The 17,858-nt window shown below is 35.5% G+C and overlaps 1 protein-coding gene across 1 annotated transcript; it reads right to left on the bottom strand.

The window, feature by feature from the left end:
- Positions 1 to 234: 234 nt before the first annotated feature.
- On the bottom strand, positions 235 to 13,414 carry LOC117339965 (pantothenate kinase 3-like). The gene is made up of 7 exons (XM_033901687.1): positions 13,059 to 13,414; positions 11,460 to 11,812; positions 5,624 to 5,868; positions 4,212 to 4,388; positions 3,207 to 3,330; positions 2,436 to 2,561; positions 235 to 1,765 (listed from the first exon to the last, which is right to left on the bottom strand). The coding sequence occupies exons 1-7, from the start codon at positions 13,138 to 13,140 to the stop codon at positions 1,577 to 1,579; spliced, it is 1,296 nt and encodes a 431-aa protein (XP_033757578.1). The 5' UTR covers positions 13,141 to 13,414; the 3' UTR covers positions 235 to 1,576.
- Between the last annotated feature and the right edge of the window lie 4,444 nt (positions 13,415 to 17,858).

Here is a 17,858-nt window from a genome sequence, read left to right as displayed (position 1 = left end):
AGCTATAAATAATGACATCATAGCTACAAGTATAGAGCTATATACAAATGACATCACAGCTATATATATACACGTAATGACATCACGCTACATGTATATAGCTATAAATAATGACATCATAGCTACAAGTATAGAGCTATATACAAATGACATCACAGCTATATATATACACGTAATGACATCACGCTACATGTATATAGCTATAAATAATGACATCATAGCTACAAGTATAGAGCTATATACAAATGACATCACAGCTATATATATACACGTAATGACATCACAGCTACTTGTATATAGCTATACATGATGACATCACAGCTATCATAATGGACATAAACTATTATCATACACATTAAAACCTCACATTAGCAATACTTCTTGTTTTTTTTTGTCAGAAGCCAGCATTATCTTGTCCAATGCAATTTAATCCAATCAAAGTGTCACCACAACAGTATACACAAAAGTTGTGGCGTAGTGGTTCCAAAGCAACTTCTAGAGTGATGCAGCCCCTCCATCAATGTGCAGTGAAACCTGACTTTACCGACACACTGTGGGACCGAGTCAATGTGTCGGATAAGATAGTGAAACCTGATTTTACCGACACACTGTGGAACAGAGTCAGTGTGTCGAATACAGTGAAACCTGATTTTACCGACACACTGTGGAACAGAGTCAGTGTGTCGAATACAGTGAAACCTGATTTTACCGACACACTGTGGAACAGAGTCAGTGTGTCGAATACAGTGAAACCTGATTCTAGGGACACACTTTGGGACCGAGTCATTGTGTCCGATATCACAGTGGAGCATGTTGCCATATTGATGAATATGCTCGGATGATGCAGGTTGTCGTCAAAGTCAGTGGTCAGTAAAATCAGGTTTCACTGTACTATGTAGCTTGGAAAAGAAAGCCTGGAAGATTGGCATCAGTGGTATACACAAGTATTGTGACAGCAGGAGATTGGGCCAAAAAGACAAGAGCCATTATTTGTGCATCTCTTGTAAAGGGACCTTAATCTCGGCCATTATTTGTGTATTTATGACTGGTTGGTAAAGGGAGAAATCTTAACTTCATTGTTAAAATCTGTTGGCTCAGGGGTGTAAAATACAAAATTTAGTGAAAATTTCATGAGCCATTTTGGATAAGTAGTCTTTACAGGGTAAATTGCCATACATGTATGATGGGCAGTGCACCATATATAGGCATGAGCTGTCAGAAAAATAGTTTGTTTTCAAAGCAGCTTATTTTCAACAGCATCTTACATGTATTCATAAAATATTAAAACTGGTTTTCGTTCGTATAAAAGTTTCTTGCTAATTTTTGAGAGTTTAGGGAGTACAATGTATCACATAATCTAGCTATACAACTTTCAGCAAGTTTCTATCACAGCAGTTTAATTGGAATATCTACAGTATGACTACAACACCAACGGTCATATCCTGATCCATTGGTGTGTGTCCAACTTAACACCAATGGTCAGTGTGGTCATCCTAATCCATTGGTGTGTATCCAACACCAATGGTCAGTGGTCATCCTAATCCATTGGTATGTATCCAACACCAATGGTCAGTGGTCATCCTAACCCATTGGTGTGTGTATGTTCCTGGTCCACATGTCCAGTTGTGTGTCGGTCAGCTTCCGTACAGCCAGGCTGATGTCCATTGTGGTCAGTAGTCTTGGTATCGGGATGTTGATACGGAAAGGATTCTCTAGACTTTGTGGCGACGTACTCCATCATACAACCCATAGCACCAAAATAACCCTGAAAGAAACATCATGAAATTCTATATATTTCCACTTAACAATTTAATGCTAGTAAGATTGTATTTATTGTCAATAAATATGTCATTCTTAAAATAAATATATGCATCATTTTCACCCATTTCCTTGTATGCTCATTTGATAGAATTACATTTTTAAATCTAATTCATTTCTGGGATTGATTTGCAAGCAATCTGACACACAGTACAAAGCCTTGCCATGATGATGATCAACATATCGCCAAAATGATGTCATTGTAAGATATTTGTTCTCAATCAGAATCCTCCCTGTGTTTGATTAATTTCATATGTACCACATATGTGCATTGTGAAGCATTTCCTTGAATTGATGCTGATCAAAATGGCATAATAATCATGTCGTGTGATCTTGACTGCATTTATGTGCTCATAGATGCAGCTCAGATCAATATTGGAGTAATTGGAAGGCTGTCGTGCCAAATGTAAATACATTTAAAAGTGAATTCTACATGTAAAGTATGAAACTGTGGTGATACTAGCCTGTTGAATGAATATGGCTTTTTCAGTAATAAAATTTCGTGAAAATAATATAACGAGTATGTATTTCAGGAGTTTGTCAGGTTACCAGTCAGTGTAATATATATTCAACAAGAAATTTGAAGTTTGAAATAATCAAAAACGTTAAGGTCATACCTCATGCTCCAGGAATAGCGCCTTCATTGCCCCGTCTGACCAAAATTCCATGGCATAGGCAAGTAATTTCATGGAAATCGTATTTACCCGTAAAAAGTTCCCAACAAACACCACACGCTCAATTTTCTGGAACAATTAAAATAATATTCCACCTTTTATACAGAATTCTAAAGACAATTTGCTACTGTTTCTGTAACAAACACCTACAGCACTTTTTTAGTCCCTTCAACACAAACTTAAGTCTTAAGCACTTATATCTCGACAACATATATATATATATATTCTAGTATTCTACATGTCCCTTTTCTGCAAATATATCATATATATCAGAAAAAAATTTTCTGTGGTTGTTTTCGACTTGATATGAAACTATACTGTCTAGTGTTACCTATCAATACTATACCTTGTATCATTTTGCTATAAAATTTCCTTCAGTGATCAAACATTTCTAATTTAACTACATACGTTAGTCAAAAGGGATAAATGGGCACAAAGCTAAATTGTGATGAAAGTTTCCCTATACATATACAATACCTTTCAAACAAATCTGCAGTAAGCCCATACCCAAGTTTCATCAAAGATCCTTCATTAAAATCTTCCAGAGAAAAGCTTTATCATGATCAGCTTCAAAGGAAATTTTTTTGTAAAGAAACTTTCATAAATCTTGTAATATTTTCTTTTGGAAAATATTAAGTACAGAATTTTCTCATGTTTCGGAATATTGATGAAGCTACGACCTACATTCTATAACACACATTAATAAGCCTTTACCTCCGTTACAGCACACATCCTAGCTATAGAGCCGATATTGTTTGTGATCGTTGTCAGTGTCGCTCTGGCTAAATCTTCCCTTGTCGATTGTTCCCTCTTTTCCTTAATGTGCATTTGGCCAAAGCTGAAATGTAGTTTTAAACGATACATATGTATTATCATTCCATCGAAAAGTTTGATATTGAAATATTTTAAAGAGAATTTTATTGAAATTAAAATTATAATTAAATTGAAATAAAATATTAGTATATTATTAGTAATTTTTAAAAACCATATTGTGTTAATTTGTTTTATTTTACAAAATTTGTTTTGTGAAGATGTTCAACATAATTTAGTAAGATTTTTCAAACACTGTCTTTACTCTCTTAAAAATCTGGTTCGTTTATTTTCAATTGATGAGAATTAAACATTTGAGTGTGTGCAATCTTCCCGATGAAAATTTCAAAAACTGACAAAAACAAACAAGAATACTGGGTATGGCTAAAGCAATACATGTCCCCTTCCGGCCCATGACTAAAAATAGTAACAATGAGCTTGACCTTGACCCAAAAACCTTGAAACTCAAACTTGTGAGATCTAGAGATATCATGGTCCTTTATCATTGAGTGAATTAAGTTTGATTAAAATCTCTCAAGGAATGAGGTCGCCAATGATCAATCAAAATCCTTCAAAGAATGAAGGCGCAAGAAGTTTGATAAAAATCCTTCAAGGAATGAAGTAGCTAGATGTTTGATCAAAATCCCTCAAGAAATAAAGTTGCCAGAATTGATCGAATCCCTCAAGGAATGAAGTCGCCAGACGTTTGGTTAAAATCCCTCCAGGAATAAAGTTGTCAAAAGTTTGATCAAAATCCCTCAAGGAATGAATTCAAAGTCGCCATATAATCCCTCAAGGATTCAAGTCACAAGAGTGCTGACAAACTTTGGTGTTTTATATATATATATACATACATAAAGTCCCAACGATATAACCGGTAGTGGACTAATAATGAATTAATCTGATTACCTGCTAGCGACTATATCGCCAGACAAATGAAACCTATCATAGTCTCCGCCATATATATCCTTGACTCGCTTGTCCACCTTGGTGCTATCTCCCTTCGACGCTAACGCTACTGCTTCCTCAAACGTTTCACAGTTAGTGAGAAGACAGCAGAGACCAAAGAATGTCCCACCTCCGAGACTGAAATGTAGACATTTTATAATGAATTAATTGTAGTTTAGATCTACAACAGTACATAATGTCTCTCAATAAGATACTCCAGATTGTATTGTATCTATTCCCAAATAAACTCATTCTCACCAATAAGCAGCTTCCGAGATTTGAATATAAAACTTTTGAACTAGGGGTCTTGTTTGAGAACAAACATGGTAGTTGCTAATTCTCAAACTTTTTCTGTGAAAAATATTGTCAATGTTACAATTAATATTTATCCTAAAATAGATTAGCCAAGGAGGATGGTAATGAGGATTGTACACAAAATCGATAATCAGAAAGTCGAAATTGATCGATTATAATCAGTTTCTAAATTTAGCACAGAATTGCCATTTTGTAGAAAATTTATGTACATCTTAAGTATATTTATTACTTGTCCTAGCCTTTGTTATCAATATTTTTAATACTGGACAAACAAAGCATTAAGGATAGTTAATATATTTAAATCTTCTTAATTGCTTGTAAATGACTAATGAATATCACTTAAGTACAACTACTTCTTGGTAAGGTACAAAAATACAAGAACCCAAAGATTTACAAACACTATCAGAAATTTCCGATAAATTGTCTTTTCAAAGTTGTCATAGATAATTGGTTTTATTTCATTTTTCGACTAATTTTCCAATATTTTTTATCATCGACCCACCACTACAAAATACACAAAAGACATTAGCTCCTTTAAATTCAAATTAAGAGTTCATAGATAGAGCCGACTCAAAATTGAATAAAACTGTATCATACAGCTGTTTCATCCTTCTAGGACTCATCAGAGACGCTAATTAGGGTCTATGGGTTGATAACTACTGTAGGATGTGACTATAAAATAGATCAAAGCAAGTGTCAAAATCTAGATAGGGAGTTGCAAAAAACCCATCAATTTTCAACATCGGATTTCAAAAGAACATCAAACAAATACATGCTCTATTTTCACCTATTTCCCTGTACGTTCATGTGACAGAATTACGTCTTTAATGAAATTTAAGTAAATGTGTATATCTGAAGTGCGTCTCTATATCAAAATATATTAATTTTTTTTTTGTTCATGAACTTTTGCGCCACAAACGCTTCCTACATGGTTATATTATCAATTGTCAGTAGTGCTTCCTTGAAAAAAATTAGGGTAAATATCAAGGTTGGTACAGAAATGGGAAACAGACTTTTTAGGTCAAAGAGGAAATAACTGAACAATAATAATAAGTTACCTTGTACCGCTGACTCGCTTGTAGTCATTATAAGCACGGACAGCCAGTATACTGACCCCTGACCCCACGTTGACCACTAGATAGGGATAGGGATCGTGGAAGTCAAACGGAACTTTTTCACACAAATCAGGGTCGCCTGGATTCCGCCAGTAGTAGCACTCACTCAGGTTATGTCGGTCGATATAGTGTATTCCCTTGATTAGGCAATCTAACTCGTCAAATTTGTACATACTTAGGTTGACACGCTGCAAAACAAAAAGGAAATCTACATCAGAATACAGAAGATAGTCGCAGCAGAGACCTATATACACAGAGCGGTTTCCAAAAACAATATCCAATAGTTAGATTTGTAAATCTCGTTTTTAAAAGTATAATATGATACTTGTTTCCATGACGAATGTACGTTTTGATCGCGCTGCAAAACGAAAGTACACATTCCCAAATTTGGAATCGTGTTCTCCGCTAGAATTATACGCAAGGTAGGCAAGTCACAAGCCAATTTGTTGTTTTTGACTGTATTTTTCACGCGTATTAAATCTATGAGATATTCTCGATAATCCTGTTTACTTATGTGCGTCTGTATCACCAATTCTGCAATGCATTTCTCTCAAAAACGTGATTTTAAAAATAAATGTCAAATTGAACGTCAATAATCGTAAATTAATTCAGGCCAGGAAAGGCCACGTGCATATTTTCTTAGGGCCACAATACCCATCATGCAATTTATTCAGTGACGAAAGTGTTAAGGACATGCCAGGTTTTGGAGTTGTTTTGATTTAAAGACTTGTTGGTGTCTTTGTAGTCTATGATATAAGACTTGGAAGGTTCATATCGTAATTTTTTTACGTTTATCATCGGATATTTACATTTTTGTTTTTTTTGTCAAACTTCGAAGACTTTGAGGTTCGACAAATAACAAAAATTTAAATATCCGAAAATAAACATAAACAAGAGATCCCAGAGGGAACTTGGCGCCCACCATTGAATGATCTTTATAGGTTCCATGTCAGATTGATCTTTTCTCTACTTTTCCCTTCCTCTAAGACTTACTAATCTGTGTAAATTCAGAAACAGCCCTCTAGTACTTTTCAAACAAGGGGAACCTATATATGAAATTTAAGATTTAGCGATAATGGCTGTCTGTCGGCCATGTTGTTTTCGGATTGGTCCCAATATGCATAACAAGGCACCAAGGGGAACCTACATATGAAATTTGAGAAAGATCCCTTCAGTGCTTTCTGAGAAATAGTGATAACAAACTTCAATTGTTAAAATCCAAGATGGCTGCCTGTCGGCCATGTTGTTTTCTGATTAGTCTCAAATTGCAATATGCATAACAAGGCACCATGGGGAACCTGCATATGAAATTTCAGAAAGATCCCTTCATTACTGTCTGAGAAATAGCGATAACAAACTTCAATTGTCAAAATCCAAGATGGCTGCCTGTCGGCCATGTTGTTTTCCGATTGGTCTCAAAATGCTATATGCATAACAAGGCACCATGGGGAACCTACATATGAAATTTCAGAAAGATCCCTTCAGTGCTTTCTGAGAAATAGCGATAACAAACTTCAATTGTCAAAATCCAAGATGGCTGCCTGTCGGCCATGTTGTTTTCTGATTAGTCTCAAAATGCAATATGCATAACTAGGCACCATGGGGAACCTGCATATGAAATTTCAGAAAGATCCCTTCTTTACTGTTTGAGAAATAGCGATAACAAACTTCAATTGTCAAAATCCAAGATGGCTGCCTGTCGGCCATGTTGTTTTCCGGTTGGTCTCAAAATGCTATATGCATAACTAGGCACCGAGGGGAACCTACATATGAAAATTCAGAAAGATCCCTTCATTAGTTTCTGAGAAATAGCGATAACAAACTTCAATTGTCAAAATCCAAGATGGCTGCCTGTCGGCCATGTTGTTTTCTGATTAGTCTCAAAATGCAATATGCATAACTATGCACCGAGGGAAACCTGCATATGAAATTTCAGAAAGATCCCTTCAGCACTTTCTGAGAAATAGCGATAACAAACTTCAATTGTCAAAATCCAAGATGGCTGCCTGTCGGCCATGTTGTTTTCTGATTAGTCTCAAAATGCAATATGCATAACTATGCACCGAGGGAAACCTGCATATGAAATTTCAGAAAGATCCCTTCAGCACTTTCTGAGAAATAGCGATAACAAACTTCAATTGTCAAAATCCAAGATGGCTGCCTGTCAGCCATACTGTTTTCTGATTAGTCTCAAAATGCAATATGCATAACTAGGCACCAAGGGAAACCTACATACGAAATTTCAGAAAGATCCCTTCATTAGTTTCTGAGAAATAGCGATAACAAACTTCAATTGTCAAAATCCAAGATGGCTGCCTGTCGGCCATGTTGTTTTCCGATCGGTCCCAAAATGCAATATGCATAACTAGGCACTAAGGGGAACCTACATATGAAATTTGAGAAATATCCCTTCAGTACTTTTTGAGAAATAGCGATAACAAACTTCAATTGTCAAAATCCAAGATGGCTGCCTGTCGGCCATGTTGTTTTCCGATTGATCTCAAAATGCAATATGCATAACTAGGCACCAAGGAGAACCTACATATGAAATTTGAGAAAGATCCCTTCAGTACTTTCTGAGGATTAGCGATAAGAAGAATTGTTTACGGACGGACGGACGGAGAGACGGACGGAGGGACGGACAGAGGGACGGACGGACGGACGGACGGAGGGACGGAGGGACGGACGGATGGAGGGACGCAGGGCGATTTGAATAGCCCACCATCTGATGATGGTGGGCCAAAAAATCACGATATGAACCTTATATCATAGGACAAGTGTCTTCGGTGACATAAATTTGAGATTATTCATGAAAGTACCCAGTAATTATAGTAGTAAATGTTTTTTCAAGTTGGTTCAAATTTTAAGGCATTACTTTAATTTGAAGTATCATTAAGGATTATTTTCATTTGAAAATTGGTGAAATAGACTTCCTTTTCTCCCATTCCTCAATTGTTCATGAATTGTGCCTAAAGAGGCACCCTTTATTTGCATGCATACACAAAAAGTAAATATAGATCATGTCATACCGACAAGTGTCATACCTTAAATTATACTGAAGTCACACACACTTGTTGGTTTACATAATGATATCATCTAACATCTTATAACCCACCAGGACCTCAGGATACCGTTCATCGGTATGGTAGCTACCTATATAGGTTAAGAAGTAGAACAGCAGAGTTTTTTGAGATCCATAAAGACGTCTTACGATAAAATGTTCTCCAAACATTTATACAAGCCTTTAACTGTTGAATTGCTGGCCAACGGAATATAGATGTTTTGATTTAAATTAACATGTTACATTGGACTCTGGACCAGGAAGCAAAAGTACCGGCAACGCTACAAAATCCCAAATAATATTATCTATACCACACAATAGCATTAGGGGGTGCCTGGGTCAACTGGAATTTCTATTGCGATAAACTGCAATTTTAACAGGAAATACTCCCAATATATTGTGATGTATGTACATAATTTAGTCACATGAATAACTGGATTTCAATCTAAAGTAACAGATCTTTTGTAATTTTCTTATCAAGCAAATGTGCATTTGCTGGTTACATAGTTACAGTGGTATTTGTGTTTAAAAAGTTTATAAAGAAAATAAGAATTTCTAACCAGCTAACATGCATGTAGTATACCCAGTAATAGGTCTTGAGCAAATCAAAATCAAATCAAAATTTTAATATCGATATGTATGTACAATTATAAAGAGGAGTTTATTTTAATTACTGATGTCTTAAATATACTTCCACCAAAAACTTAAAAAGTCTAAAAGTCCAAAAAGTTAAAAAAAAAAAAAAAAAAAAAACCCATCTATTCTGGCACTGGGAAGTAATTATAAATTAATGTCACAGAAACCCTCAAACAACTCAGTACCCTATAGAGAAAGTTTATTGACGTCTTTTAACACTTGCACTAAAACATCTAAAAACCAATGCTGAAACCAACGCTGACACCAACGCTGAAACCAGCGACAGGGTGACAACATAATATAAATGCTCCCCCTCTTTTTGAGACAATTAAAACAAAAATGTACGATATATATATATGTTGATAGGACATTTGTTTCTGTAGTTGATATTAATTATAACTTACGTGTGATTTTATGTTCTGTATGTGCACATGTAGTTTATTGAACTTGCTGGGTTTTTTTCTTTGCAATTCTAACTGTATTAAGACATGGATATCCACCATCATATGCAACATTGCATGCTGTGCGGAAGGGGTCAAAGGTGACCGTCATCACTTTACCTTGACCAACAACTACATTGTACCAGAAAACGGAGAGGTGATTCTATGATGTTAATAAATATGAACCGAATCGTCGAGAGGTTTTCAGGATATAAGACTAAACGAGAAAATATATTTTCACTAATCAGTAATCAAGTGATTTACCTTTTGAATAAAGTCATTTATTTAGACTATAGAAGCAGAACACAAAATAATTTATAGTTCAATAATGGATTCAACACATTAATTATTCACTTTATAAATTTGAAAGATAAAATTCAAGTGATTAAGCTTAACTCCTTTTAAACAACTCGGCCCTGAAAGTCGTTTATTCAGACTTTAGTCTTTTATTAGAGGTAGAACAATTTTTATTTCAGTAATGGATTCTACTAAAAAAAGTGTCATAAACCATCTAAAACGATAATTCATGTTAACACATTTGTGTACGCTTACTTGTTGATGAAGTATCAATCCATTTATGCACAAACTGTTGATGGACACCTCTTAAATATAATTATATCCACAATAATTCACTTGCAACCTAGCTACTGTGTTCAAATATTAGGTCACTAAAACAACTTTGCTGTTCCGGTTATTATAAAATACGGAATACAAATAAAACGGATAGCGTAAAGTAATATTTTCACAGCGTTTCGTTTGTTTTGTCTATTTCAACTCCAAATTTGGATAAACCGGAAATAACCTCGAGAGGTCACAATCAAAACAAGTATGGCGGTATATACAAATGGGACCTACGCTTAAACTACAAAAGAGGCTAATAATCACTGATCTTGGATATAGATATGGACACATGTTGTGTAACTTTGTGTATTTATGATAGATAAATAGAATAAGGTAAGTCAGATCATATGAAATGTGAGTAAAGATAACTTTTAAACGACTTTATTAGGTGGGTCACAGCAACAGGTTTTACGTGCGGTGGTGATTAGAGGTTACATGACAGCCTGTCAAAAGTTTCCTGTCGTGTAAACCTCTAATATTATTGGAGTAACAGTAAATAAGATATATACTTGGCCAATTGCAAGGTTTTTCAAAAATAGGTGAAAGGTCACTGTTAAGGTCAGCAGCTCTACAAATACAGCACCAATGGAAAGGCCTCGTCACAAGTGTTAAGGAACACACATTAACAAATATGAAAGCCCTGTGTCCTAGCTACAGTTAACATACTGTGGCCAAAATTATAGGTTTTTTATTCAAAAGTTGCTCACATACAACTGTCAAAGTTAAAATTAATTAAAAACAGGTCAAAGATCACAGTCAAGGTCAGCAAATATAGTACCAATAGAGGTCTTGTCACAAGCAACACACATCAAATACCTAATTAAAGCTGTGCCCTATTGTATTGACACAATACTGTTTTATAAAAACTTTAACCTTGCGGTCTACAGACACAGGATGACACAGATGTCCGGGGGTATAGCAATACCTCCCCTGGACTTCGTCCTGGTGAGCTAAAACCTGGGCGGTAAGTATTAATATTCCAACAACAAAAATCTCATCACATTTTCAGTTGATTCTATACCTGTTTAAACTCTTCCTCAAACTTGTAGGCTCCTCCTCCTGTCGCACATATTCCTGTAGCTAGACTAGAGAAGTTTTTGGCCTTAGCCAGGTCAATAAAAGCAGACATTTCACAAGTTGGAAATCGTATAAAGTGTAGACTTCCCGTCCTCCCTCCAATTGTCTGATTGCACATTTCTAAATGCACATCCCTAATCCCTGTTTTTCCGTAGGCAACATTTCCAATAAGATAACTATGGATGACTTTTATTGTTTCTTTTTCATCTTCAGCTTCTTGTGCTGTTCTGTCTTTTGGTTCAAAATAAATCAGTTTCGTTAACGTGCCTCCTATGTCCATTCCAAACCACGGCATTGCTGAAAAGAAAACCAAATCGAAGTATTAGTTTACAAGTTCACGTCGTATGCATGCATGTACAGATCAACAAAAACATGAATCAATATTTTTATGATATTTTTCTTGCTGTTTTATGTCAACCTTTTTGTTTCATATTCTAATGTCTATGACAGATATAACAACAGATAGATTTTTTTTGTGTCATGACAAGGGGGCAGATTGCCTCAAATAGGCTGCCATTACTTCATGGATACGACATATAAAAAATTATTGTGCTAATGAGGTGTACAATTCAATACAGGTGTATATATAACGTTAAACATACATGTGTACTATATATCTAAAAATATCTCTATCGCATAAAATATGATATAAGCACACCAAATATATTCTAATATCCCCAAAAATTTCTTAATAAATCTACATCACACATAATAATTCATAAGTTGTTTTTTTTTACAAAATTTCATGTAATAATTATGGAGATAAGATCATGAAAACCTCAACCTTTTTCAGAAGCCCAAACTGCCAATATTGTATCAACCCAAACAGACTTCTATATATAATGTTAACTGAGGTCCAACTTTTCCGTGACCTTTCTGTGGATCATAAATCTATCAATCTTAGGAGAGAAAGCGTACAGATAAATGTCAAACTGGCGTTACTGTAACATGTTCAACCACGTGCATGAGTTTCCTCTGGTCTTGACAACAGACTTAGACAGTCTGACAGATAGATTCCTGGTATCTACATGTACACCAGGCATCTATTTATATATGTATTCGTCACAATGTTTGTGTCTGGTGTCAGGGTCAGAGGAAATCTGGGTTAATTCAACTAATCATGACTGCAGATACAACGTAATTAACTATGTACATTAAATGTGCAAATTAAGACAAAAAATAAGCATCTATTTAAAGCACTTAATCATAAGTCTGAACACACAGGTGTATATGTATTTCATCATGACATTTAGCAGAATAATTAAAACTTGATTTAGAATTGCTTAAGACTTTTCTGATAAATACTACAAATATATTTATTAACCTGATCTGGCTAGGTCATATTAAATGTCAACTAATGTAATTATATAGCACAATTTGACCTCATGGCGCTCTTAATTTTTTTAAATACGTATATAAGACATTGGATCCAAGCTGGGTCCAAAGTTTACCATGAAGGGCTACATCTCTTTACAAGCCAGTAACCTTTGAATACATGCCTACCCAGGTTAGAATTTTAAAATAAGGTTTTATGTATTCTTACGTGGTCTTGCACAGCACCGGGGACTGAGGATATCGTAGTCCATCGCCGAGTTAGAAGTCTCGGACTCTGTGCCGTTATCCATTCTCTGTCCTCTACAAAACGTGGACGATGTAAATATAGCCGGCCTAGGGTCAAACGATTCGCTTCATTACTCTCATCGACACCAGCCATGAAGCATGTGACATATTGCGCTTGACTTATGTCCGTTCGTTCATTGCGATAATGCGTGTGTCCTGTCGTGTAAAGGAGTCACCCTATACAGTGAGAAGAGTATATATGACCTCAGATAAAGACAGAGTTCGTTAACTTTGACACTAAGATGTTTCATGTATGTATCTAACAAACAAGCATGCACTAGACAGAAAATTACCGGAAGTGCTTTTACGGGTTGTTACAATTTCCGGATTTAGGGAAAAAAAGGAACGCAATATTTAGGCTGCACACACAGATTTTCAACTCCTTCATGATTCAGTCATAATATAGACCCACATACCTAAGACTTAATCAGAAATCGGAATGAGATAGGTTGATATATTGAACACGTACTTAAGCTAAATGCATAAAACATAATCCTATTAATCGACAAGAAGTTGCGCCTCTAACAACAGTGTATATCAAGAGGTGACAGGTAAACATTAAGCTACAATCAAATGTCAGGTTCTCAAAGTTAGAACCGGGATAATTACAAGATTTGTTTGTTATGAATTGTTTAACGTAGTAGCACAGACATGATCCTACAAATAGCTTTAATCATTTAAGGATGACATTAACATATCTTGTGTGCAAAATGCACGACGGCTTATTTTATATATGTGTGTGTGTCAGCGCGCGTGTTTTGGGAGGCTGTGGCATATTCGTGTTTGTCTCCTTGTGGTAGCGTGAAACTGATGTGGCCTGACTTTATAGTGCTACCTCACTGAATCATACTGCCAAATATACCCAACCACATTACAATTTATGTACTGACAACAGGCAAATCATTTGCTTTACTCACGAATATAACCTACTAATTACTTAACATGTAAATTTCAACAAAACGTAAGAAAAATGCATGTTTCAGGGGGACATAATTAACTCATTTGTATCCCATATATTACACAAACTTGCCATGTCGTTTTGCTCACAAGTGTCTAAAGCACAAAATAGGAGCATTGGTTTGACCAGCTTTGACGTTATTATATGTAAAAACGCTGTTTTTATTTTGACCTTGAATTGCAAATGGCGGTCGTGAATGATATCACACAAATATGGCATATAAGGAGGTATTTAAAACATCAAAAATGCTCTTATTAGACAATATAAAGTATTCTTGAAGTGGCAAGAAGACTGCTTTTATGAAAAAAGTTTGGGGTAAAATATGCCTATATCTGAAAAAGGCTGCAAACTCACCATTTTAACAAATTGACATTCAAATGTTCATGTTACTATGATGAGATGTCTTAACAGTACGATATAGGAGTTTTGTTATTAACTGAAATGCCTCCTTTAATCCATATTTGTGTCATATTATTCTCAGCTAGAAAATACCCCATATTGGCGAACCTATTTACCAACGAAACCGCGATGACGACCACAAGGCTTCCCCATTTATTCTGCATCAAACTATAGACTTTTCATCTTTCGTAACACTGTGAAATCAGTTTACATGTCAGTATTCAACAGTGTATTAAAGACATACGATTTATCTTAATATGAATTTTCAAGTATTACTCCTATGGTTACCGAGATGTAATCTAATCATTATTAACATTCACAAAATAAAAGTAATTGTATATTGTATAATTAACGTACAGGTGCTGTAGATCTGTTCCCCAAAACCTGTTATATTAGAACAACATCACTTTTCTACAATGTTCACTACTGTACACTTTGTTCCAACCCTGGAAGGCCCGCCTATACACCGATTTGTTTTGTTAGTTGTTGCTGCTGTTGTTGTTGTTTTTGGTTTTGTTTTTGTTTTTCTGGAAAGGGTGATCGTCGATTTAAAATATGACTCACCCACAGGTACTCGCCTCGTCTGTTATTCTGACAGTTGTTCCTTCCTGGTCCGATTTAGACACGATTTATCACTACTTGAGGTGAACTGTTCCACGAATCAGCCGAGCTATCGTGGTGATGGGGTTATTTCAGTGAATTTCATAAGCGATTAAGTACAAAACTCATGAGCTGCCTTATCAAATGCATAGGGGCTTGGCACGTTTTTGACACAGAATGGAAAATCAACCCTATGATCACTTATATTATTTTTCATTCTGGGTCATAGAACGTGCCAAGCCCTTTGGCTACGATATGACAAACCGAGTTATAACATGTATTCATTAGCTTTGTCCGTACTGTACTTTATGATAATGTTTCATCATTTCATCCAATATAAAAGATATGAATAATTTCAAATATTTCATAAATTACTTAAACACAAATCCTATCAAATATACGCCATGAAGAGCTACAAAATACCCCGCCAACGAGACTGGGCGACAGGATTATAATGTCGCAATATCATGTATTTTTTCGCATTGTCGCTCTGTTGCATTTACTGGTAAAATTTGTGGAATTGTCGCATTGGCGGGCGCAAATGCGACATCGCGACAAAGCCGACACATGTCACCAAAAATAGTAAATGAATGCCAGCATAGCTTGCTAAAATGTGGATACTAACAGAAATATGAATAAATTCCTGTTTGACAATTAAATATCGATAAATATATATAAAAAAATCAATATGGTACGGAAAAATCTTCTAACAGGCTACATATGGTGGTGCACATAGCTTGAGTTTCCTTCTAAATGTCCACACTTTTGGACACTACCATATCAATAATAGGTCCTAGAGACAGATTCCGTGAACACTAAAAGGAACCGAACTGGAACAACTTGTTTGATTTATTTTGTTTAACGTCCTATTAACAGCCAGGGTCATTTAAGGACGTGCCAGGTTTTGGAGGTGGAGGAAAGCCAGGGTACCCGGAGAAAAACCACCAGCATACGGTCAGTACCTGACTGGCAACTGCCCCACGTAGGTTTTGAACTCGGAACCCATAGGTGGAGGGCTAGTGATAAAGTGTCGGGACACCTTAACCACTCGGCCACCGCGGCCCGAAGATCAACTGGTCTTTGTTTTCATGTAAAGTATGTCATACAAGCAATGATATACTACGCTAAGTACAACGTTTTATTTATGTACATGTGATATATATTATTCTAATATTTTGCATTTATGATAGTGTAACATTTTATATTGATTGTATGTAGATGTGTTCTGATGTAGATAGATATATATATCTATAATTATAATCTACAGGTGCCTCAATTGTAACACCTGTCTTTTACCTGTACGATGTATAAACGGAATAGCATTGTCCTCCGTCTGTCTCTCTGAGATTTACACAGCTCTGGTAAAGTAGTAAATCATCGACAACATTCTGTCTGTGGTTCAGTAGAACACTTGGAAGGATCCTTGATACTCCAGGGGTCACCGTAAACGTAATCTATGTGATGATAAACGCTTGAGTGTCGGGGATGACTATATACTTTCTAATAAATACAATGACAAATCAAGTTTACTTAACACTACATACAGAGGAAAACTAAAATGCCATAAAGATGAAATTAAAGGTTATTTTATGACATGATCCTTAATTTACAAACTAGGACCGATGTGGATGGCGAGTATATCGGCGGAAAAAATACCTCACGATAAACAAGATAGTAGAAAACGTTATGACAACGCACAAATGTTCTCGATCAAATCTACAAATTGATAAATATTTTCCAGGATTTTGCCTGGTTTTCATGTGTCTAACTATGTTGTTCCCCATTTTGTTTCGTTAGATATTCTGTTTCCCATTTTGTTTCGTTAGCCATGGTGTTCCCCATTTTGTTTCGTTAGCCATGGTGTTTCCCATTTTGTTTCGTTAGCCATGGTGTTTCCCATTTTGTTTCGTTAGCCATGGTGTTTCCCATTTTGTTTCGTTAGCCATGGTGTTCCCCATTTTGTTTCGTTAGCCATGGTGTTTCCCATTTTGTTTCGTTAGCCATGGTGTTCCCCATTTTGTTTCGTTAGCCATGGTGTTTCCCATTTTGTTTCGTTAGCCATGGTGTTTCCCATTTTGTTTCGTTAGCCATGGTGTTTCCCATTTTGTTTCGTTAGCCATGGTGTTCCCCATTTTGTTTCGTTAGCTATGGTGTTTCCCATTTTGTTTCGTTAGCCATGGTGTTTTCCATTTTGTTTCGTTAGCCATGATGTTTCCCATTTTGTTTCGTTAGTTTTGTTATTTACAGGTGGCGTTTATAGACAGTTATTTTGCTACATACAAGTGAAGTCTGGCCTTTATAAACATGCAGTTTTAGTTATACATATATGTTAGCTCAATAAGCAAGGTTTTTATGTTTAAATTATCCTTATAGACAGTCTATTCTTCATACATATATTTCCTTTATCGTTACTGGTTAAACAAGTTATCTTAATAGGTAGTTTTTGCGAAAATTTATACAATTGACCGTTATAGAAAGTGCTTATTTATAAGTTATATTAAAAGACATTTCTTTGTTACATGTAAGTGGCCGCTCTAGACAGTGGATAATACAAGTGACCTGTATAGATAGGTTTTCGTTAAATGTGCTGTCTACATGTAGCTATATACCGATGTTCGACTGCAGAACAGCTACATGAGTTGATATTAATATAATAAACACGCTTGATATAGAATACATATATCAACGTCATAATAAAGAATTCGCCAAATTATCTATATACTAGTATGTAGCAGTCTTGATGAAAACTGGGACATTTTGGACATT

This window comes from Pecten maximus, chromosome 12, assembly GCF_902652985.1.
Source record: "Pecten maximus chromosome 12, xPecMax1.1, whole genome shotgun sequence".
Classification (NCBI taxonomy): domain Eukaryota; kingdom Metazoa; phylum Mollusca; class Bivalvia; order Pectinida; family Pectinidae; genus Pecten; species Pecten maximus.
This window is presented reverse-complemented; position numbering and strand designations above follow the sequence as displayed.